At 37.3% G+C, this 24,043-nt stretch overlaps 1 protein-coding gene across 4 annotated transcripts in view; it reads right to left on the bottom strand.

Moving 5' to 3' along the window:
• Positions 1-24,043, bottom strand: part of Klp3A (kinesin-like protein 3A) — a 177,403-nt gene that overhangs the window by 150,340 nt on the left and 3,020 nt on the right. For 3 of the 4 annotated variants that reach the window (XM_069833219.1, XM_069833220.1, XM_069833218.1), the window contains exons 2-3: positions 13,638-13,869; positions 2,379-2,557 (exon numbers count right to left, since the gene is read on the bottom strand). In XM_069833219.1, coding sequence (XP_069689320.1) covers positions 2,379-2,557; positions 13,638-13,869 — 411 coding nt within the window. Of the gene's footprint in view, positions 1-2,378; positions 2,558-13,637; positions 13,870-24,043 lie in introns of those variants that run through there. The other variant, XM_069833222.1, reaches the window with a different exon arrangement.

Genomic DNA, 24,043 nt, shown 5'->3' with positions numbered 1-24,043 from the left:
GAGCTGTAAAAACACGACTTCCCTTTTTCACTTAAGGTAGTCAATTCTATTGAAAATTTTTGTCTGCTTGGCGAGAGTGGCGAGTTATTAATGAGTGTGAATGTTTGCAGTTTTTTCTCTCGAGACCAACAGTGTAAGAATAAGTTTTTGTAAGTGCTCGAAGACTTAATATCTTAATTGTAAAATAAATTTGATTGACAATATGATTTAGTCAGCAATAAATTTTGACACGTATTTTTAAAAGAAACGAATTTCTTCCATTGTTGTGCAAGCGTTCTGCTTCTGCTACTTTTATTGTGAAGTCAGTTTTTATTAGTTCAGTATGAGCATCCTATGTGGTGTTCGTGTTAAACTGTGTGTTAAGAACCATATGCTTTTGATTCCGAACATAATAATTTTAATTTAACATTACAAATAATTTTCATACTACACAGTGTTATCTCAATGAATTGGTGGCTAATAAAAGACAATCAAAATGACAGTTCTACAAATTCAGAAACCAGTCAGTCACATTGTCATCTATCACACCCCAGTGCTGCTAATTTAGAAATGGGTGAATCAACCAAAAAAAAAAAAAAAAAAACAAAAATATGATGAAACAGATATTTAGTGAACTTCCTGTCACCAAATTCTGGTGTAGCCTACTTCAGGAATATTCGGAAATTTATAAATGTGCAGTGGTGAAACTCGTCCCATTTCCAACAACATATCTCTGCAAAGTGGGATTTTCACAATATGCAGCAACAAAATCAAAATTCCATCATCGCCTAGATGCCACATCAGATATGAGAATTCAACTTTCTTCCATCTCCCCCAACTTGAATGAAATTTGTGAGACGAGGATACAACACCATTCTTCACATTAGCAATTTGAAGTTTTTTTTGTAATTATGCATGTAATTACTGAAAATATACACGCAGTTTATAAATACTACTGCATGTTTATGAACTCATGGCTATGCATGGTAATTAATGTATGGTTGTAGACATAATGTCAGTGTTAAATATGTACAGAATATAAATAATTAAGGCATATTAAATTTATATCTATATTAATCTAATGATTAAATTAATTTAATTAAATTTTAAAAAGTTTGGGAACCACTGACTTACAGTACCTACTAGTTTGACAGATCTGAAATACTTCCAGTATGAGTTGAAAATGACATAGCACCCAGGAGAATAGTAATCTAACAACCAAACCTTGAATTATTCATGGATTTTTAGCAAAATCTACAAATGCATTGATTACTTATTGATTGTAAAGTAAAATGTGCAATTTGACATGTTAACATTAAGAACCGATTCAATTTAAAGAGATAGTTGATAGTAACATTGAATAATAGCACCATAAGCTTGCTGGAAATATATGTTTTTAGATTTCTCAAGAAAATTTGCCAATAACATAATCTCACTAGTATGAATATTAACGTTTTTATCTAAACATCGCTTTCGAAAAACATTGTAAGCTACTTCACACCTTTCCTTTGATTTTTCCAGTAAAAGTGATGGACAAGCTATATTTGCATCTTCTTCAATACCAAGCTCACTCATTTTTACAATATTTTAGTCAAATGTTACTGCTTCATAACCATTAAACATTCAAACATTAAATTCCGACACATAAACAAGTAACATAGCAACTAAGTCATGTATTACTTGAATTAATGAATCTATGGCAAAATTTAAAAAAGCAATTTTGATTTATTATTACTTTTTACGTTTTTTCAAGTATTAAAAAAAGTTATTCACTAACTGCAAACTGTAACGGACTTATCTCGAATGTTTGGAAACTGAGACTCTGGGCCTCTGTTACCCAAACTGCATTCTCGACCAGGGAAGTCTCACATTTCTTGGAATGGTATGTAATATACTATTTTAGGCATAATGACTCTTCAATATAGATATATGTACATAAAAGGAAACTTTTTTTATACACATGATTATGCTTATGCTCCTAAATTTGATTGAGTCTATTCATCAAACCTACCAACTTATGTGTATTCTAAATGATGGTGAATGCATGATGGATTATTAAGATGAGGTATAGACTGAGGTTCATACACAACTAAATGTTTCGAAAGTTGAACTTCTTAGTTTTCAGATAGGGGTGACTAAGGACAAGAGGAGGTAAAGAAAGATTTAGCCTTTTTTAAATCATAAAATGTTTATACACTGCATATGTATTTGATCACATTTAGCAATCCCAATGAATAGCATCTTCATTCTCCTCTTTTTTTTTCATGACAGAGGTAGATCTAACATTGTGAAGTTCAATGTACAATCCAAATATCTTTTAAAACTAATTTGGGTTTCATTAAAATATCGCATTTCCAGGTCCCAGCCACCTCTTTGGAGAATTGTTAATGTATACATACCTCCATGAAAGATACTGTAATCTTGAATTCCCAATTTTCCATTTCTTTCACTTTTTCAAATATATCACTTATTGAGCGTGGTATAACACCCATATTTTCATCTCCAGTAAAAGTAGTTCCCATAGAGTAAGTTTTTCCTGATCCAGTTTGTCCATAAGCCAGAACTGTCACATTGTATCCTAAAATTATTAAAATTATAAATATAAAAATAAACATATTAAACTGTAAAATGTATGTATTAACCAGTAGTTAATAAAAACTATAAAGCATTTTTAGTTAAAATGACATTTTATTAAACAGTTCTGAAAATTTGCTCACATATTTCAATTCAATTACTGCATGAACAAAATTGGATATGATGGAGACTGGATTGGTCTTACACAGGATAGGGACCAATGGTGGGCTTATGTGAGGGCGGGAATGAACCTTTGGGTTCCTTAAAAGCCATTTGTAAGTAAGTAGAAAGAGATTTTCTCACAAGTAGAAATTTTTAACCTTTCAGTATAAGAATACTAACAAGGGAAGTATCACACCCTGCATGCCGAAACTTACCTGGAAACTTTGGTGACATAACAGATGTACTATGAGAAGGCCACGTGCAAAACATTAGCTGCCTGTTTTCACTGCAAAGACCCGAAATCGAAGCTGGAATCCTTCTGTGGTCAGACGATAACATAGTGCAGCTGGACATTCCTGTCTCACTGGCGAGCGGAGTGGAGTGCATGTGTGAAATGGAGTAAATTCTCTCGCGTCCTATCTTATCAAAGAAGTATAAACAAGAAACTGAAGTGACTGGTATCGATTGAATGTTGAAAACAATTGTTTTCGGCACCATGCAAATAAAACTTCGGCGTGAATATCTTCACGAGTCACTATTTTTTCAGGTAAGCGGCTGTAAAGGGCTTTCCATTGCCAGAAGAAGAACTTATCAAGTGGCTGGATTTTTCCCGTAGTACCAGGAGAAATCTGGAGCAGTTCAATGGTCTTGCCAGGAGGAGTAACTTCAATACGAGTTGTGTCACTGTACGTGGTCCATGAGTCAAACAGCAGAATACAGTTTTCGTCAGGGAATGGCAAGAAGACTTCACACCATTGCTTCAACTCTTTCTTTCCCATTTTACCTGATTTCTTGGCAGTGACAATGATGTTATCAGCTTGAAACATCCTTTTGGACACTATTGGACCAAACGTTCCTGTTGCGCCTGTAGTATGATAAATAATTTCGGCAACAAAGAGCCATCCATAATTATTGTGGACATGACAGTGTATGAATATGTCAGTGCACTGACTGATTGAGCTATTGTGTATCTCTTCCCAACAAATGACAGAGTCCGTTTAGATCGCAATTCGCGTTCAAATCCACTTTGGCCTGTGTTGTAGATAGAGGAGGTTGTGTAGTACATAAAACGTGCTCTGGCAATCTCCAGAAATGCCTCTGCAGCCTTATTCTCGTTTGTGTCATCGTGAATATGGGAACGGGATATGAATTTTGTTACTTTCCTGCTCCTAATCTTATACCTTATCTTAAAACGACTTATCCAAGAGTGAGATGCACAGAAATCCTTATTTTTGATGACAAGCCCTTGGGAAATTTCCAAGGCCCACAGTTGCAGGTTTTCGTCATTGAGATTTTGCTTTCCTCTTCTAGCATGTTTAAAACATGCAAATAATTTTTCATACGTAAGTTTCTTATGTTCTATGGAATGTGTCGATATATTTTCCACCTGTTTCTTCCATAAATACAGTTGTCGCCCTGATGTAATGAGACAAAAGTTCCTGCGAATGTATGATACTGAATGGCGTTTTTTTTATCACCTTCATTCAGACACAATTGCACAGCTGACACCTACATTTACATTTTTTACAGGCCTTGCGACATAACTTGAACTGGACTATTTGCATGGGGACTAGCTATTTGTATCACTGGCTTATGGGGATTCACTGTTTGACTCGAATATCGAACTCAGGCCTGCAACATTACCTGTGGCAGGAGCAAGAGTCTTGCTATCGGTATCACTTCCTCCACATACATCGCGAATTGTTTCCTCATATGGGTCCACAATTGTACAACTATTTTGAATCAGTTCAATAATGAACTGGGTCATTTCTTTTATTTCGCATTTATGTTTCCTGAAGATGAAACACCATTATTACGGAAATAACTCATGACAAACTCAAGTTTATGTCTTGTTCCGTGGAACTCATTGTGACAGTTCTACTTTCTTATACCACCCTCAACTTTGTACAGGATACATTAACCCTGTAGTCGTCCGCTTGTATTACTGACCTTGACTCACGTGCTTCTGTTCACTGCTAGTTGGCACAGCTCCATTGGCTTGCACACAGAATGGGCTGTCCATTCCAACCTGTCGTGACTAGTATCCACTTCCCTATTGCTTATATGCATAATTCTGAGGTTTATTTCAGGGCATTGCAGTAGAAACAGGCAGCTAATATTTTTCACGTGGTCTTCTCGTACCACACCAGTTATGTCACAATTAAGGCAAGTTTCGGCATGAAGGGTGTGACACTTTCCTTGTAAGAACTCATTATTTTTGCAAAATCTGAAGAATAAATTTTTAGAATTAGGTAACTCTACACTTTAATAACCAAGGACCAGAGTCCACAGCCAAAACATTTCTATATGTTGGAAAGGAGGGAGGGGAGGGGGAGAGGTGGAGGGGAAGAGGTAGGGAAGATGTAGAGGGAGAAAGAATAATGTTCCCTGATCCAAATCTAATCCCAATTTGGTCCTGAAGAATTTCCTAACGTGAGTCAGAATAAAATGGTCTCACATTACATTATCACCTTCAAACATCAGGAAGTGTAAAACAAGATATATTCAAACACTTTCAAAAGAAAAAATCTCAGAGAAGACAAAGGAATAGATGGAAGAATGAGATCGCCACAGAATGCCTGAGGATGGTGGCTGACAGCTGGGAAAGTGCATTTTTGTGTTTGGTTGTACTGAAATGTTGCAATATGAAATATTTCTTTTCGTAGTTCACTGACTGCTCACATATTTTGCATGTAAGTACAAAATACGTCAGATCCAAAAGTATTAACGTAACTTTGCAATTTACTGCGTAAAGGAACACTGAATTTCGGCATCTTGCTGCTAGCTACAACAACGTTGCAATGAAAACTGAAAGAAAAATAATCGTTAAAAATAATGTTAGACTCACTCTCATTGCTGCCTTGTCAAATAAACAAGCGATAATTAAAAAGCTTACTGTTATACATTTTTGCACGGCAGCACTCATTGTTGCAAAGAGAATATGAACTGACTGAAAGACAATAATATACATTCGGTGAAGTCACTTTCATTGTAGCGGTTATAGAAATAAATTAAAATATACCTGTAGGCAATTTTTAATAATAAATTATTAAATATTAGATAAATGATCAAATAAAGGCAAAAAACGCATTTATTTTGTAAATTAGGCATTTATATTATAAAAAGGCAGAAAAGGGCAACATAAAACTGTGACGTTTCAATCACAAAGGTAGATTCATATAGATTTACTTTCAAAATGAAGATAGATTTAACACATTTAAAAAGGCATTCTGTCAAAGTTCCGGTCTCTGGTCATCAGCAATCTGATGACAAGACCATCCCTGTTGAATAAGAGAGACAGCTCTTCAACTTCACTAATATCAACCATTTTGTGATTCCTTTATAACACCTCAATAAAACCACAACAATGAACATAGCCTCAAATATGTTGTTGCACGAAGAAAATCAAATTAAATGATATTGGTTTTAGACATGGATAGATTACTGTCTGGTTTCCTTAGACTGTAATAAAGATGTAAACAAAATGTTGTTTTCTAAATAGACATGATGTTATTGCATATGGTAATATCACAAAATACCTGTAAAAATACAAAAATTTGTTGGCTAATTTTTTAAAGCAGCATATAATAAAGTGCACACATCTTATGCACAAGTGTGCACATCTAACTTCATTTAATGTGCATTTTAATTTTCTTTTTCTGAAGTTTCTCACATTTTATAGAGATGTGTATGATCTAGTATGAAGATTAAAAGACAGTTTAGATTTGTCTAGTGTTTACAGATACACCCGTTTCTTTATTTTTCTGCAGTTTAATAAATTATGAGCTTTATTTTCAATAGAATATGCACAATTTATCAACTTGATCTCTGAATTACATACAAACAATTAAAATACTCTCTCTCGTCTGTTCTGTTCTCGCCAGAACGCAAGAATGAAAAATCAAGGTGGTAAGGTGATACTGTTCTTGGATAAACCTACTTGTCACTCAAGGGTTGATTTGTCTAGCATAAATCTAGCCTATTTCCCTCTTAACACAATTTCAATTATGCAACTGACGAACCAAGAAGTGATTTACACAATGAAATCTTTTTCATTCTACAATCACTTATTGCTAAAGTTAGTACCTATTCCAGCATTTCTGAGATTATTAAGCTGTTAACTCAATCCATCAGACTAAAAAGAAAATTCGTTAAAGCTGGTTTCACTGCACAAGTGTCAACAAAGACCCCAAGATATTACAGGGAAAAATTTAAAGGAAATTTCCTAACTCTGTGGACAAGGAAAACTGTCAACTGATGCCGAAGATGTGAATTTTGATTATAAACTCGTCATGAAGGAAGACAAAGTGCATCCTATATTGCTAGTGAAAATAGCACAGTAAATCAAGTTATGGACGAAACAGATGGCAATAAAGGCGATAAAAGGGAGTTAAACATATACAGCTATACAGAAGTGCTATCATCTACAAGTGATTTTCAGGAATGTTCTGGAACTCATGAAACTGATGCAAGACCCAAAGGAGATCACAGAGAGCTACCTAGTGAAAAGTTGCGACAGTGCACTTTAAAAGAAATGTGGAGACAAAGGAATTAGGAGAAAGACTGCACTCATGTAAATGAAATACGAAAATTAAATTAACCAATTTATGTATAGATTTTGATTGCAAATTATTCCTTCATTATGTTCCTATGACGAGTATTATACAGTATTATTCTTAGTACAACATTACTAGAAACCTATGAAAAAGGAAAATAATTACCAGAGCAATGTGTTCCTTGTAGGCAGGTTTTACTTTTTACTGTATTAAAAAGTTATAAAGGTTAATACACAATATTAGTGAGGATGAGCTCCAGCAAGTGTCCCAGAACTTCATACTTCGCTGCACAATGTGTATAGAGTGTAATGGAGAATATTTCGAGCAAATTCCCTGAAATTCAGGTAAAATTCTCTCCATTTCCTTAAATAAATAACTGGTTATGCAAAAAATCACTTGTCACCCACTGGTGTCATGATATGCAAAAACATTATGCACACTAGAGCTGACAACTATTTGCCAGACTAGTGCCAAGAGACAGAATGAGTGCCAGTTCCCAGTTCCTTACGTTTGACTTGCCTTTCATAACAAACAAAGCAAAATATCGATTAGTCACATTAAATCAAACTCCAAAACATCTTTCAAGACACTCAGTACGAGGTGTGTTTGAAAAGTTCATGGTCTGACATATATAGTAGATGGCATTGAAAAGGTGTCAACAATGCCACCATTGTTAGTGACAATTTTACATTAATTCAAGCACGAAAAATAATAATTCTCTGTTGACTGCATTTTTGTATACTTTAATATTGAAGTTAGTACGCCAAACAGATTGGCAAAAGTGGAAAATATCGAGCTTTGCGTTGTCATTAAATATTTCGTAAAAAAGAGAACGTGTCTAACAGAAATTAAAGTGGACATGGATGCTACACTGGGGAATCTGCTTCAGTGTTTTCAACTGTGAAAAAATGAGCAGCACTATTTAAACATGATCGAGAGAGAGTGTGGAAGATGACACCTGCAGTGGACATCCAGTAACACGAACAAGTAAAGAAATCATAGAGAAAATCCATGATGTGGTGTTGAATGACCGCTGACTGAAAATGCAGGGAATTAGAGAGGTTATGTGTATCTCAACTGAATGTGTGCACCATACCTTAGGTAGTCAATGGCTTGGACATGTCCAAGGTCTCCACAAGAAGGGTTCCGCATTTGTTAACATCGGAACAACAGCACATACAAAGTAAAATTTCGAGGGATTGTCTGGCTTGAATCGAGAAAAATATGTTCAATTTTTTAGGCAGTTTGTGATCACTGATGAAGTCTGCATCCACTGCTACATTTGACAGTCAAAACAACAGTCGAAACAATGGAAGCAAAGTAATTCTCCACCTCCAAATAAATCAAAAGTTGTTCAATCAGCTGGAAAAGTCATGGTGTCCGTGATCTGGGTTACTAAGTGGATATCATGATTGCCTATCTAGCAAAGGGGACAAGAGAAAATTCGAGAAAAAAAGTCGTGTATGGCCAAGATGAAAGTGTTCTTTCATCATGACAAGGTACCTGCTCAAATGCCTACAATTGCAGATGCTAAACTACACTGAGGTGCAAAAAAAAGAAGAAGAAGAAGAAGAAGAAGAAGAAGAAGAAAGAAACGCTCACTTGTAAATATTGTAAAAAAATAACATTTGAGGTTGAATTGCTACATTACAGTAAAAAGAGCATTGTTGTAGTGTAATAACATTACATTTAAGGATATTTTGGCACATGAATTAGAACTTTTGAAGTTGTTTTAGAGGAAATATACATGGATTAGTTACAATTCATCTAAGGAGCCTAAAAAGCTGTTCACTTTCTTGATCGTAATCTTTGCCATATATCAATATGTTTTCATTGTTTTATCACTTCTCTTATGTTTTTCTGTGAGGAACGTTGTTGACGAATATTTATTTTGTAAATTCGACATTGAATTCATTTGCCAGAATGCTGCTGAGAGCTGAAGATGTTGTAAAAGCTATTGCACTAATTAACGATGGTCGCAGTTTGAGATAAGCTGCTGCTACCATAGGTGCGCCATACTCAACAGTTAGGGATGACATAAAAAGGTTCAGAGAAACACAAAATTACTGTAGAGAAAGCCTGAATCTGGCCGAAAACGCAAAACTACTGCCTGTGACAATCGATTTATAGTGCTGCAGATTTTGCGAAATCATCATACAATGACGGTGCAAGTCCGAAATCGAGTTCAGAACGCAACAGGGGTCAACATAAGTGTGTAGATCGCAGAAGTCTTCAGGAAGTAACTCTAAAGTCATGACGACCTACAATAGCTCCAGCAATGACCCCAGATCATCGAGCAGTCTGGCTTCAATTTACCCGAGAACATGCAGAATGGACAATGAGGGAATGGGGGAGAGTACTGTTCCCCGACAAGTCCAGATTCTCCCTGAGATCATCAGACGGCATAGAGAGACTAGGGGCGAAATAGAGAGTGTTATGCAGTGTGCGCTTTCTCCAAGAGAACAACATTCAATGGAGGCTCCATAATGGTATGAGCCAGTATTTTCAGGGAAGGTCGAACAGAGTTGGCTTTTGAGAGGAATGGAAGTCTAAATGCTGACTGCTACATTGAAGAGATCCTTTTTGAGCATATCATGCCATACGCACCTTTATTGGAGATTAATTTCAATTGATGCACAACGCTTGTCCACACACTGCGTTAAGGCTAACCTAACTGCTTATCTCGAGGAAGTGGGAATTGCCAAAATAGAGTGGCCAGAGTGGAGCCTTGATTTAAATCCCATCAAACACATATGGAGTAATATACATATACAGGGTGTATCAAAAATACGTGTACAAACTTCAGGCATGGGTTCCTTACACCAAAAGAAGGAAAAAAGTTCATATGAACATATGTCCCATAATCCTTTGTTTTCCCGTTATTCATTTATTACTAAAAGTTTGCGTTCAACGGCCTTCGAGGTCCAACCTCAAAACTTCATTTCTTTATGCACTCATTCATAGAAGGCTGTGACTCGTATCAGAAATGGACTGCAGATGGCGAAGTGTTGCCATGGATACTTGTTTACATGTGTCATTTGTCATTAGTCTGTCTTCAACGTTGCAATTGTGAACGTGGAGTGAGTTAACGTGTTTCGTTCAACCATGGCAGGACGATAGTCATTTCGTGAGCAGGCTGACATCATTTTTATGTATGGTCGCGCGAATGGTAATGGACGCGAGGCTGTACGGCTGTATCAGATGGCGTTTCCAGACCGAAGACAACCGAATCATCAAACCTTTGTTGCTGTGTATCGTAGCAATTCCTGAGACAGGAACTGTTGCACCACAGACTGGTGATCGAGGAAGACCAAGAGTTCTTCGTAAGCCGAACCTCGAAGAAGACATTTTACACTGTGTCGAAGACGATCCAGGTATCAGTACAAGACAATTGGCTGTGGCAACTGGTACAGCATGGAGCAGCTCTTGTATCCGTATCATATGCAACGTGTGCAGGGCCTTTCGCCTGCCGACTATCCACCACGGGAGAATTTCTGCCGATGGTTTCTAGCACAAATAGCCAATCCATTGTTTGTCTCATCATTTTGTTTACAGACGAGGCAACGTTTGGGAGAGATGGAATTACCAATTTCCACAATGAACACGTATTGGCAGACCGTAATCCTCGTGCTGTATTTCAGGCTAGACATCACCAACAATTTAGGATTAATGAGTGGGCTGGAATTGTAGGTGACTGTCTGGTAGGTCCATATGTTCTACCAGCACGTCTTACGGGTGCTATCTACAGGGACTTTATCCAAAACACTCTTCCAGAATTACTGCACGAAGATGTGCCTCTGAACATAAGACAAAACATGTGGTTCATGCATGATGGGGCTCCAGCACATTTTAGTCGCCTTGTTCGAGATACACTGACTGGTGTCTACCATGACAGATGGATAGGCAGAGGAGAACCAGTTCAATGGCCAGCACGTTCTCCCGACCTCAATCCTTTGGATTTTTATCTTTGGGGGCACCTTAAACAATTGGTTTATGGAGCAGACATCCTGGATCAAGAAACTCTTCATCGACGTGTCATGGAAGCCTGCGAAATCATTCGACATCATCCCGGAGTATTTGAAAGGGTGCGACAGTCCATGATTCGACGAGTGCATGCATGTCTAGAAGCAAGAGGAGGACATTTCGAGCATTGGTTATGAGTTTTGTGTGTTGGCACATTGTGAGTGTACCAATGTGTTGAACAGTTCCTAACGGGGAAACAAAGGATTATGGGACATATGTTCATATGAACTTTTTTCCTTCTTTTGGTGTAAGGAACCCATGCCTGAAGTTTGTACACGTATTTTTGATACACCCTGTATATTCATACATGAAGTATCGCCATCCTCATTGAATACAATGACTATAAGTAGCCATACTGTAGATATCTATTAATTTGAGAAAAATTCGTCCTGGCACCAGGAATTGAACCCGGGACCTCTCAGTTCTGCATGCTCTTTCCATCTGAGCTATACTGGGACATGATCTACGATGCCAGCCATAACTCTTCTCCTTCATATCATCAATAGCTACTACCTGCATTTTAAGACATACAAGTCATATATGCAGGAGCACATATTTAAATGACTTTATGCCCATTTTCGACAGCAGTTTATGAAAATGGTTAACATTTGACATATACATATATATTCATATATTTGCCGTCCTCATTGAATACAATGACTAAGTAGCCATACTGTAGATATCTGAGTGGTTCCATGAATATGTCAACTTAAGTGATAAAAATTGAAACTATAGTGGGATTGTTTGTTATTAATTTATTAAATGTGTTCTTAAAGTCTCAAGTGTCTTATTCTATAAGAAAATTTGGAAAAGAACGTCATGAACGTACATATCATAAATCAAAAGCTGCAGAATTAAATATCGTATTGAAATTGTAGTGGAACCGGCACTTTTCAAAGAGAGATTTCACTGAGTAAATATTTCATTTTATACAATTAATTTTTTCCATGTCACACTTTGGTACTTCCTCAACAAAAAGGATGATGCAGTGTAATTTTTAGATACGGTTAAGTCATCTATAATGGCATGTAATTATTCTCTGCAAGTCTGGTCAGTACATAACGCCCAACATGTAAATACTTTCGTAAACAGCATAATAAGAAATGGAATAAAAATTCCTTTCAGATTCAAAATCTACATTGTAATACAAACAAAAAAATATTTACCATTTTTCTCTAAAGTAAGTTTTTCTGTGTACAAATGCCATGACAAAAATGTCAGTACATAACGACACGTTTTCCTTTGATTCTCCTGCTTGGTCAGTAATAAGCGAGACACTGGTGAAGGTGAATGCGTGTAGTTGCTGTTAAGGCTAAGTCTATATCAGTGTATTAAACAAGATTTGTTTCTGGTATGGCAAAATCATCAGCACAAAGACAATGTCAATTTAGGCAATATATAGAGTAGGACTGATATGAAGAATGGACAGAAGAAGAGAAAGTCAGAATTAGGAAGAAAAGAGCTGCATTCAGAAAAACTAAAAGTGGAAGAGAACAATTTAAAGCAAAGAACAAAAAGCATAAATGAGATCAGAGGATGAGAGACAAATTGAGAAGAACTGACATCGCGATGCCTAAAAATGGATTTAAAAGCAGACAGGATTATAGAAAATGCAGAAAACGAGTTGAAACACTGCCCAATTTTCCAACCAAACGAAAAGAACTCATTGTTAATTTAGCACGGAAGGAAGGCTTAATAATGAAGAAAACAGAGGAACATAAGTCGAAAAACCAACTACCAGACAACATTCACACAGCAATTCTCGATTTCTATGAGGATATGATGATACGATAAAAACACACACACACACATAAAATAACTAACCAACCAATTCATAAAACACACGCATACATTTTGTTGAACTGGCAACGCTTCGCATACTTGTAGAAGGTTGGTGGCAGCAGGGTGAGAGGGGAACGGACTGATTGCGCATTGCTATGGCAACGTGCCCTCACCTCACTCATAATGTTAACTGCCAGAAGTACAGTACAAACATTCGTTAATTCTAGTATAGTAAACATTACTGAAAACAAAGTACTTAACACAAAAAGTTTTTTCCATTGGTTATTTAACGATATTGTATCAACTAGTGGGTTATTTAGCATCGATGGGATTGGTGATAGCGAGATGGTATTTGGTGAGATGTGGTCAAGTATTCACCATAGATTATCTCATATTCGCCTTATGGGTTGGAGAAAACCTCAAAAAAACCAAAGCAGGTAATCAGCCCAAGCGGGAATCTAATGCATGCTGAAGGTTTAATACTTGCCAGGAAGCCAAATAATATGTAGAAGCACTAATATACAAAGGATAACTAACAATTGAAGACGAACTTACACTTACCTTTAAATAACCTAGAGACTAAATCCTTCACAGCAGAATTATATATACACAACTGGTCGTCTTTTGGACCAAACACAAAATTATAGGTGAAAGCCCGATCAGTGCCTCGCACCTGAACTTGGGGCTCATTAGGAACTGTATCAAGGCATTGTTGACAGCCTCTGGCTATTTCTGTCTCAACAAGAGGACGGATGCGAAGAGCAACCTGTACTGTAACAGCACTCTCTGACATCTGAAAAATATAGCATACCAACCTTAGTTTGCTCAGAATAAGTGATGGTATTATTTAAAACTGCAGCTATCTGACAGATCTTTCCAAACCCACTTAATAGAACAAAGAAAAGACAATAACAAAATGTTTATTGGTAATGAGTGACAGTGAGATGAGAATGAATTAAAGATTGAATGAAATATAATTAATTCTGAAACCATCGTATATGTATGTTATATAGAGACGCTTCTACTTCTGATTTATTACACGCCCATAAAACTCCAATTAAACTGTGTACAAAAGCAATTTAAAAAAAAAAAGTTGTGTTAACCATCACCACTAAGATTCTTATGGGAGGAGAAATCGAGAAAATTATGTTAAACATTATACAAATAAAATAATAAAAAAATACAAAAGTCAATCTCTCAACTGATAAAACAGTGTCACTATTCACGAACAGCATCTCATTTAAACTTCATTTTAGTGAACTAAAAGAACACAAATTTAATCCAGCCAATTCGTGATATTCCTGCTGCCAATGGTGAAAAAAATTATTTCCGTCTATTATAGTTGCAATGATCCTCAGAGTTTCTGGCTGATATGTAACTCTATTACCAGGCATTACATCTCACTTGACAATATGTGTCAGAGGAAGAACAATTGTTTGTATGCATCTGAGTCTGATTAGTGTAACATGTACCTAATCAGTGATGTATGCAATGGAGGGGGGAAGGAACTGGTCAACCTACCCCATTATCTCCTTACCTAGTTGCTTCATAAGTGGTGCTTTTGGTATCACTTGTGAGCTTCATACAGTTAATTAAACAACAACATAGTTGCAATTTGTATGGTTCATACATTGAACATTTCACTTTATTTGGAACAAAATGCATTAGATAAATAAGACCTCTTGAATGTTCGCAATTCTTTTCATTCTGCTAGAAATATTCATAATATGCTTCTTTCCTAGCAATTTCCATTAGCTCTTTCTCCTCTCCCTCTAGTAGTGTACAAATTTACCTTTATATGAGTTTCAAGTTCCAGAACATGGTGGAATATCCAATAGCCTAATTCTGAGTGCCTTTATATACTTCCTTTGCTCTTCTATGGAATGAATTTGACTGAGAAATTATTAAGATTTATGGAAGGTTGTCATAAGTGTACAGACTCTTTGAACTACTTCTGTAGTTTAAAAAGGACTATACTTTGTGACAAAATTCTTGCATATGATCTTCAATGACTTCATATCTTCCGCGAAACAGAATTGTCTAGGCAAGGAGTATATCTACCAAGAGAAACAATTGGGCCTTGGACTTATTTTATTCTGAAATTCATTAGCTTGCCAGATATGAAGAGAATTAATTTCTAAGTATGACCTCCTCCTCCAAAAAAATAATAAATTCAGCTCAAACTGTTCCCTGTGTACAATTATTTTAAAGATACAGATTGTAGTGCACTGTTCATGTGACAACACAATAGGAAATGAATTTTGCTCTCCCTCTCTGTCTCTCTCACTTGGATAGGATAGCAATTGATATTACTTTCTCACAGCAATCTGCTATTGATTCTCATATGCGAGAGGTTTGCATTTTAGTATAGTAGAATTTTTCTCTATTAATATTCAATTTAGAGTATATTATAAACGTAAAATAATTATAAAACCAAAAAAGAAAATCAAACATGCCACAGTGTTATTGTCACAACAAAAGTTCTTGGCCATTGATCTTGTGAGTGAGTACACTTAAGTTTGTAATCCAGTGGACTGAATTGACTTGTACCTTCATCCCAAACAACCACACTACACAAAGCAAATCTTTATCAATGACATGCTTAATGCTACCAAGTGCATCTTCATATTTATGTTGGGAGAGACAAGTTTGACATCTACTTCATTTACGCAGATGCAACTTTTCACAGTTTAAGGATACAAGAGAAAAAAATCAATGTCACATTTCTGTTAAGGGTGAGATAATGATCTAATTGAGTATATTACTGCAAAATTTATTGCTGTTCCAACTGAAAATGAAGGAAAGGATGCCTGTATCCGTGGTGATAATACTCCTTTACCAGTTTTAATAAAAACAACCCTGAAGTTTGTAATATATTTAATTAGATAATGACATCACTCTTGATTATGACATTGTTCGTTTTTTCCATGTATCTGTCAGTTCCTTTCCACCAATCCCATTATAGTCCCTCAGAAGCTGACAATTCTGCATACTGTATCTACATGCTTTGGTTATACACAGGGTTGGAACTTTACATGTAAAAAAATGTTTTCTACACGACACAAAAAACTCGCGTAATTAACGTAAAATCACAACAAAATTTAAATATATATATATAAATGTCTTTAAGAAACAATTCTTGTAGGTATTTGCTCTTTACATTCTACTTTAGTAATAAAAGAAGATTTAACAAGGAAGATGTAGAAAGTAGGAAATTATCCAGTTTCTTATACACATGTCCATTGTTTTCCATACTGGTATATTGCAATTGCAAGGTGGCTTGGTTCATTTGTTCATTCAACATTCAACAATCAGCTGTCAGTACACTTCTGTTTCGAACATTTTCTATGTCATCACGTCATTACATTTGCTGAACAAAAAGCATGCTGCTAGACATATGAAATTAAATTTATTATAATTTTTATCTTGTAGGGCATAATGAAATATCTTGGCTGCTATCTTGAGAAATAAATTCTGATCACATAATCCAGACCTTCTTTCTGAGAGTTATATATAAATACAAAGTAATGGAACCAAATAGATTTAGTAAAGAGATGTCGAGCAACATTAAACTTTATTTAGTGAAATTTATAATTTTGAATTATGAATCCTGGTGACAGGCCATCTCACAATAAAAAAAGGAAACTTAATCTTGTTCATGTATGAACAGAAATGTGCTAAATGTGAAGTAATTACAGTAAAACTTCATGTATACATAGGGCTACCATAAGTTCTCGTTCATCCCAGACTGTTAAGATGATTTTGCATCATGTCCAGGGGTTCAGGGGCAGATTAAAGTATCAATTTGTCCTCAATTCTCTTTGAAAACTGAGAGTCCTTATAAGTGAAATGTTTGGACATCCCTTGTCAGATGCATAGAGCCTTTGAAGCATAGTATGAATCACTGATTGCATCATTCTCATGTGCACCGTGCATGTTACATCCCCACATTTTTATTTCACCACTGCACACTGGTACAAGTAAATGTACTCACTATACCTGTACTGATGTACCATTTTGATGTTCGAGGTCGAGGTCAGTTCATGCTATGTACCTGTGTCATTATTCGGTTTATGTGTAATGGTAACAGTCGAAAAGTCGAAAGAAAAAAAAAAAAAAGGATTTGTTTAATAAAGATTTGAAGGAAGAATTTCCATATTTGGTTACTGTGAATGGAACAGATAAAGTGAGGTGTAAAAAATGCCAAGGAGAATTTTCAATGCAACATAAAGGACGTGGAAATATTCAAGATCATTTGAATTAAAAAAAATAAATAAGACAGCTGAGAGAAACATCAGTGAATCTGAAGCTTTAAATGCATTAAAAAAAAAGTGAACTGTAACTAATGACAAATTATCTGTTAAGGAATTAACGTCCGCATATCACACTGCTATACATGCTCTAAGTTTCAAGACTTCCAATTGTACTTCAAAATTATTTTAAAATGTATGATCCTAAGTTTATGTTGCTAGAATGAAAATGGAAGCATTGATTATCAATGTTACTGAAACCTTCACAACTCAGTTGATAAATAAACAAGTTTCCGACACTCAATTTGTATCTGTTTCTATGAATTGTTCTAAAAGGAATGAATTATTAAAACTTGTTCCAATAACAATAAGATGTTTCAGACCAGACTGTGGTTCACATGAAATCAATTGAATTTGGTGAAGTGACTGGTGGAACATAGGAACTCCTTAGTAAATACCTTACTTATGGCTTTTAAGGAACCCGGAGGTTCATTGCCGCCCTCATATACGCCCGGTCCCTATCCTGAGCAAGATTCATAACCTTATTCCTTTGCTGTGGTTGTGCCAGAGAATCAGTCCCATTTCAAGGCTTATTGTTTGGTTTCGTAACAAGCTGCTTTTTACGGTGATGGGTTGTTAGCCCTTCGCCCAACCCCCAAGCTGGAGGACCACCCCTTATTGGCTGTCCACGACTGCTTATTCAATATATTCGCAGCTACCCTCCATATATGGAGGCCGTCTCCTCTATCCGCAACCTGAGGACGCGCCATGCCGTGGTGATAGGGACCCACAAAACATGGTAGTAAATACCTAATGGATGTAATTAAAAAAAACCTATCAAGTAAGATTGTGTGTTACTGTGGTGCAGACAATGTAAATTCCAACTTAGGCGGTGTTTGTAGAGGAGGAAAGAATAATATACATACAAAACTGCAATCAGAATCAAATAGGGAACTTGCTGGAGTTGATTGTGGAGCTCACATTGCAAACAACTGCTTATAGACATACCGGTAATCAGATAAGTTACCCTATTGATTTTGAGTTAATTTTAATGAAGTTATTTAAGTACTTCCACGGTAAGAGTTACACAATTGAAAGAATTTTGTGAATTCACTGCTGTATAGTGCAAGAAAGTGCTTTCTCACAGTAAAACCAAATTCTTGTGTATGCAACCAGCATTGGAAAGAGTTCAAAATGTTTTTGATGGACTCAAATCTTACTTCATGTCACAAGAATAATGTCCTTACTTCATATTACAAGAACAATCTCCTACAGTTATGAAAAACTTCTTTAAAGACACTACTGCACCAGTGTACATGTGGTTTCTGTATGTAACAGTGCAGTTGTTCCATAAGACGGTATTAAAAACTGAAGGAACTATCTGTGCAAATGAACTGAAAGAAAAATTGGAGGAAAGGAAACTGCAATGCTACATTCCTGTAAAAGCTAAATCATTAATGAGTAAGCTTATTAACATTATCATGGGTCAGCGTGATGAAAATAAGTTCAAAGGTGATATTTTATAGTTCTGCAGTACTAGTATTTTTATATATGGAACTCCAGTTAGAAAACATTTTATCTGACTCTAACCAATTCAATTGGATAACATTGCCAAACAGCAGCTTATTATGGTTGAAAGTTGAAACTTCAGCCAATAACATCAATTCAAAAGTTCATTCTAATTTCAAATCTAATATAGACTTGTAGTGATGGGGTGTGATTTGCAGACCTGTGATTTTGAAGAAATTGGATGTACAGGCACTGAGTAGTGATAATGAGATGAAGGAAAGATATAGGAAAACAGTGATATTCTTAGAGGGCAGGAGAAAGAATTAGATAATGTGTCTGTAACACAGAGGTGGAAGATGCTGAAGAAAACCTTGGAATCGGCAATGACAGATACAATGGGCTTTAAACAAGATGAAAAAAGAACAGAGTGGTACAATGAGTGTCATGCAGCTGTTACTAGACGAAATAGGGCAAGGGAGATGTTGCAGCAAAAAGTTACAAGAGCGAGCATAAAGAATTTTCAACAATAAAGAAAAAAGGTCAAGAAAGTAATAAATAAGAAGAGGCAGCGGGAGAAAGCGAAATTAGAACAAAAAGGAGAAGTGCAGAGTAAAATGGAGACAAGGGCCATGTTCCAAGGAACCAGGGAAATCATGAAAGAGCTCCAACTGAGAACAACATATTCTAAAGATAAAAATGGTCACAAGATAGGAGATGAATGTGGTATAATGGAAAGATGGGTGGAGTATTTTGAAGACCTCCTGAACGCCACTGAAGAAGAAACACCAGAACAGATGGAGGAAAGAGATAACCTAATGGAAGGCGAGGAGAAAGATGAGAGTGCCAAAAGTGACTCTGGAGGAGGTGGAGCAAGCAATCCAGCTAATGAAGAATAACAGGGCACAGGGTGAGGATGGAATTCCAACAGAACTTTTTAAATATGATGGAGAGGAGTTGAGTAGTCATATAAATATCTGATTCGAGATATATGGGAAAGAGAAGAGATACTGGAAAAATGAAATGTGGCAGTGATATGCTCCATTTACAAAAAGAATGACAAGCTGGTCTGCAGCAATTACTGTGAAATATCCCTGTTAAATGTAGCATATAAGATCTTCTCTAAAGTATTGGCTAGAAGACTGCAAAATTTTGCAGAAAGAGAACTAGAATATCAGTATGGGTTTCGATGGAATAGATCAACCATAGATCGTACCCTATCATTTACACTTAGTAAAGGGAAAGTGTTATGAATATAATGTCAACACAACTGCATTCTTCCCCAAGAAAGCTTCCCAGAATGCAAGGGCAACTGCTACTTACATCTTATTTATCTAGAAGTGAACAAACAGATATTGTAATCTGTTCAATTCAGTTGTGATTCTGTATTTACTGACAGAATACCATGTATTGTTATATGTTGTAAAATATAGGTTTTTAGAGAGATACTCTTTGTTGGACCTGAACCCGTGGTTGGAATCAGTTTACCCACTGCCAAAACCTTGGTTAAGACATGGATTAAGGGAAGACACCAAATTAGGTGGCAATCCTACCCTCGACAAAAACTGGCCAAGAAACTGGTCTTAGGTCCAAACAACTCTCTCTTCTCAGCTCTGCTCAAATTGGACAGAAGAGGAATGAGAAGCGTAGTTGCATTAATTACTGGTCATGGTCACTTCAGGAAACACCTACACACAGTGGGACTATATAAAGAGGAACCCATCTGTCGAATGTCTAAACAGGAGAAAGAGACTGCCTCACATATCCTGTTTGACTGTCCATTCCTAGAAAGGAAAAGATTTTCCCTTTCCATAACAAGGGAAGATTTAGGAATGGACACTAATGTTGGAGCCGAAATACTGTTGCTAGTCAAAGGAACAGATTTTGGAAGACAATGCTAGTGTCCATTCCAATGGGGACGCACAATAAGCCTTTTAGGCTGACGTGCAGGAGGCCTTCAAAACTCCTTAAAGACCCCCGGAACTGAACCTAACCTAACATAAATTTTGCCAGTTCAGAATCACAATTATCTTGCAAATCAAGCTTTCAGGTATAACTCCCTGTAAAGTTGATTTGAATAATTTCGAGGGAAAAATTGTTCCAGGGGCGGGTATCGAACCCGGGACCTTTGGTTAAACGTACCAACGCTCTTCCAACTGAGCTACCCGGGAACTCTACCAGACACTGTTCGTTAACAGAAAACCACAATTTAAGTCAGAGTTAGTGTGCACTCAATGTTGGTTGTTTGACGGTTGTCAGCCCACTTTGAGGTCTGTGGATAAAGAGGGAAAAATTGGATCGGTGTCTGGTAGAGTTCCCGGGTAGCTCAGTTGGAAGAGCGTTGGTACGTTTAACCAAAGGTCCCGGGTTCGATACCCGGCCCTGGAACAATTTTTCCCTCGAAATTATTCAAATCAACTTCATAGGGAGTTATACCTGAAAGCTGGATTTGCATAATACACGTCACTGTTCGTTAACAGAAAACCACAATTTAAGTCACACAGAGTCAGTGTGCACTCAATGTCGGTTGCTTGACGGTTGTCAGCCCACTTTGAGGTCTGTGGATATAGAGGAAAAAATTGGATCGGTGTCTGGTAGAGTTCCCGGGTAGCTCAGTTGGAAGAGCGTTGGTACGTTTAACCAAAGGTCCCGGGTTCGATACCCGGCCCCGGAACAATTTTTCCCTCGAAATTATTCACAATTATCTTATTTTTATCACTGGTTCAAAATGGGAACAGGTTTACATTCTGGCACTGCATTTTCCCGATTTGTAGCCTAAGTGTTAGCAGTAACTTCATATTTCGACTTTGGTAATTTCTAGGACAATGGACAAAAACTGTTATAGCCTAGTTAAAATTTTATTTGTGTATAGTAGGCTATCCTAAACATTATTTCTTCGTAATAAATTTTAAGTTCAAAGTTTCTTACCACAATCACTGAAAACATTTTCAGACAATTTTTGAAGGAGAGGGCAGTTTGTTTAACATTCCAATTATTTTTGCAAGTACCTGTTGCTGGTCAAAGGAACAGATTTTGGAAGACAATGCTAGTGTCCATTCCAATAGCGACGCACAATAAGCCTTTTAGGCTGATGTGCAGGAAACCTAGTCTATTCATAATCATTTGAAGATTGAGACTGAGTATTTTTTCCCCACAGGTTATAAACAAGTACTATTGAAACAATTTTCCAATTTCAGAGTTGAATATTAAAAACTCAACAAAATTATTCAGAACTCCCTGATTTGACTTGGAGAATATGTACAAAATACTAAAACTGAGTGGAAAGCAATAATAAATAACTATAAACTTGTCAGAGTTCTCAGTCGCCTGTCACATAGCTAACACATTACCTAACCCACTCCGACCTTGTCACAGTCCCTGGCTTCATGTCACTTAGCATTACCTCCATCTAATCCACTCTAACATTGTCACAATCCTAGGTCACCTGTCACTTTGATATCCCATCACCTAACTCACCCTAATCTTGCCACAGACCTTGGTCTCCCAGCACTTACCTATCCACTCTAACCTTGTCACAGTTCTCGATCACCTGTCACTTTAGTATCCCCTATCACCTAACCCACCCTAACCTTGTCAGAGTTCTCGGTCACCTGTCACTTTAATATCCCCTCTCACCTAATCCACCCTAACCTTGTCACAGTCCTCGGTCACCTGTCACTTTGGTATCCCCTCACCTAACCCACCCTAACTTTATCACAGTCCTCGGTCACCTATCACTTTGGTATTCTTTTGTCTAACCCACCCTAAGCTTGTCACAGTCCTCAGTCACCTGTCATTTTGGTATCCCCTCATCTAACCCACCATAACCTTGTCAAAGTCCTCGGTCACTTGTCATTTTGGTATCCCTTCACCTAATCCAACCTAGCCTTGTCACAGACCTTAGCCTCCCAGCACTTACCTATCCACTCTAACCTTGTCACAGTCCTCGGTCACCTGTCACTTTAGTATCCCCTCTCATCTAACCCACCCTAACCTTGTCACAGTACTCGGTCACCTGTCACTTTAGTATCCCCTCTCACCTAACCTTGTCACAGTCCTCGGTCACCTATCACTTTTGTATCCCCTCACTAACCAGCCCTAACTTTATCACAATCCTCGGTCACCTATCACTTTGGTATTCTCTCGTCTAACCCACCCTAAGCTTGTCACAATCCTCAGTCACCTGTCACTTTGGTATCCCCTCACCTAACCCACCCTAACCTTGTCACAGTCCTCGGTCACCTATCACTTTGGTATTCTTTTGTCTAACCCACCCTAAGCTTGTCACAGTCCTCAGTCACCTGTCATTTTGGTATCCCCTCATCTAACCCACCATAACCTTGTCACAGTCCTCGGTCACTTGTCACTTTGGTATCCCCTCACCTAACCCAACCTAGCCTTGTCACAGGCCTTAGTCTCCCAGCACTTACCTATCCGCTCTAACCTTGTCACAATCCTCGGTCACCTGTCACTTTGGTATCCCCTCACCTAACCCACCCTAACCTTGTCACAGTCCTCGGTCACTTGCCACTTTGGTATCCCCTCACCTAACCCAACCTAGCCTTGTCACAGGCCTTCGTCTCCCAGCACTTACCTATCCGCTCTAACCTTGTCACAATCCTCGGTCACCTGTCACTTTAATATCCCCTCTCACCTAACCCACCCTAACTTTGTCACTGTCCTCGATCACCTGTCACTTTGGTATCCCCTCACCTAACCCGCTCTAACTTTGTTACAGTCCTCGGTCACCTATCACTTTGGTATCCTCTCATCTAACCCACCCTAACTTTGTCACAATACTCGGTCACCTGTGACTTTGGTATCCCCCCACCTAACCCAACCTAACTTTGTCACAGTCCTCAGTCACCTATCACTTTAGCATCCTACAACCTAAGCCATCTTAACCTTGTCACAGTCCTCGGTCACCTGTCACTTTGGTACCTACCCCCTCACCTAACCCACCCTAACCTCGTCACAGTCCTCGATTACCTGTCACTTTGGTATCCGTCACCTAACCGACCCTAGCCTTGTCACAGACCTCAGTCTTTCAGCACTTAACTATCTACTCTAACCTTGTAATATTCGTCGGCCTCACGTCACTTAGCTATCTTCTAATCTAACCTAACCTAACAACATTTAACTCGCAATATTTACATAAATATACATCAGTAGAGTAAAACAGTGAAACACAATCACCATGATCAGACACTA

Source organism: Periplaneta americana, chromosome 8 (assembly GCF_040183065.1).
Source record: "Periplaneta americana isolate PAMFEO1 chromosome 8, P.americana_PAMFEO1_priV1, whole genome shotgun sequence".
NCBI classification, from domain to species: Eukaryota; Metazoa; Arthropoda; class Insecta; order Blattodea; family Blattidae; genus Periplaneta; species Periplaneta americana.
This window is presented reverse-complemented; position numbering and strand designations above follow the sequence as displayed.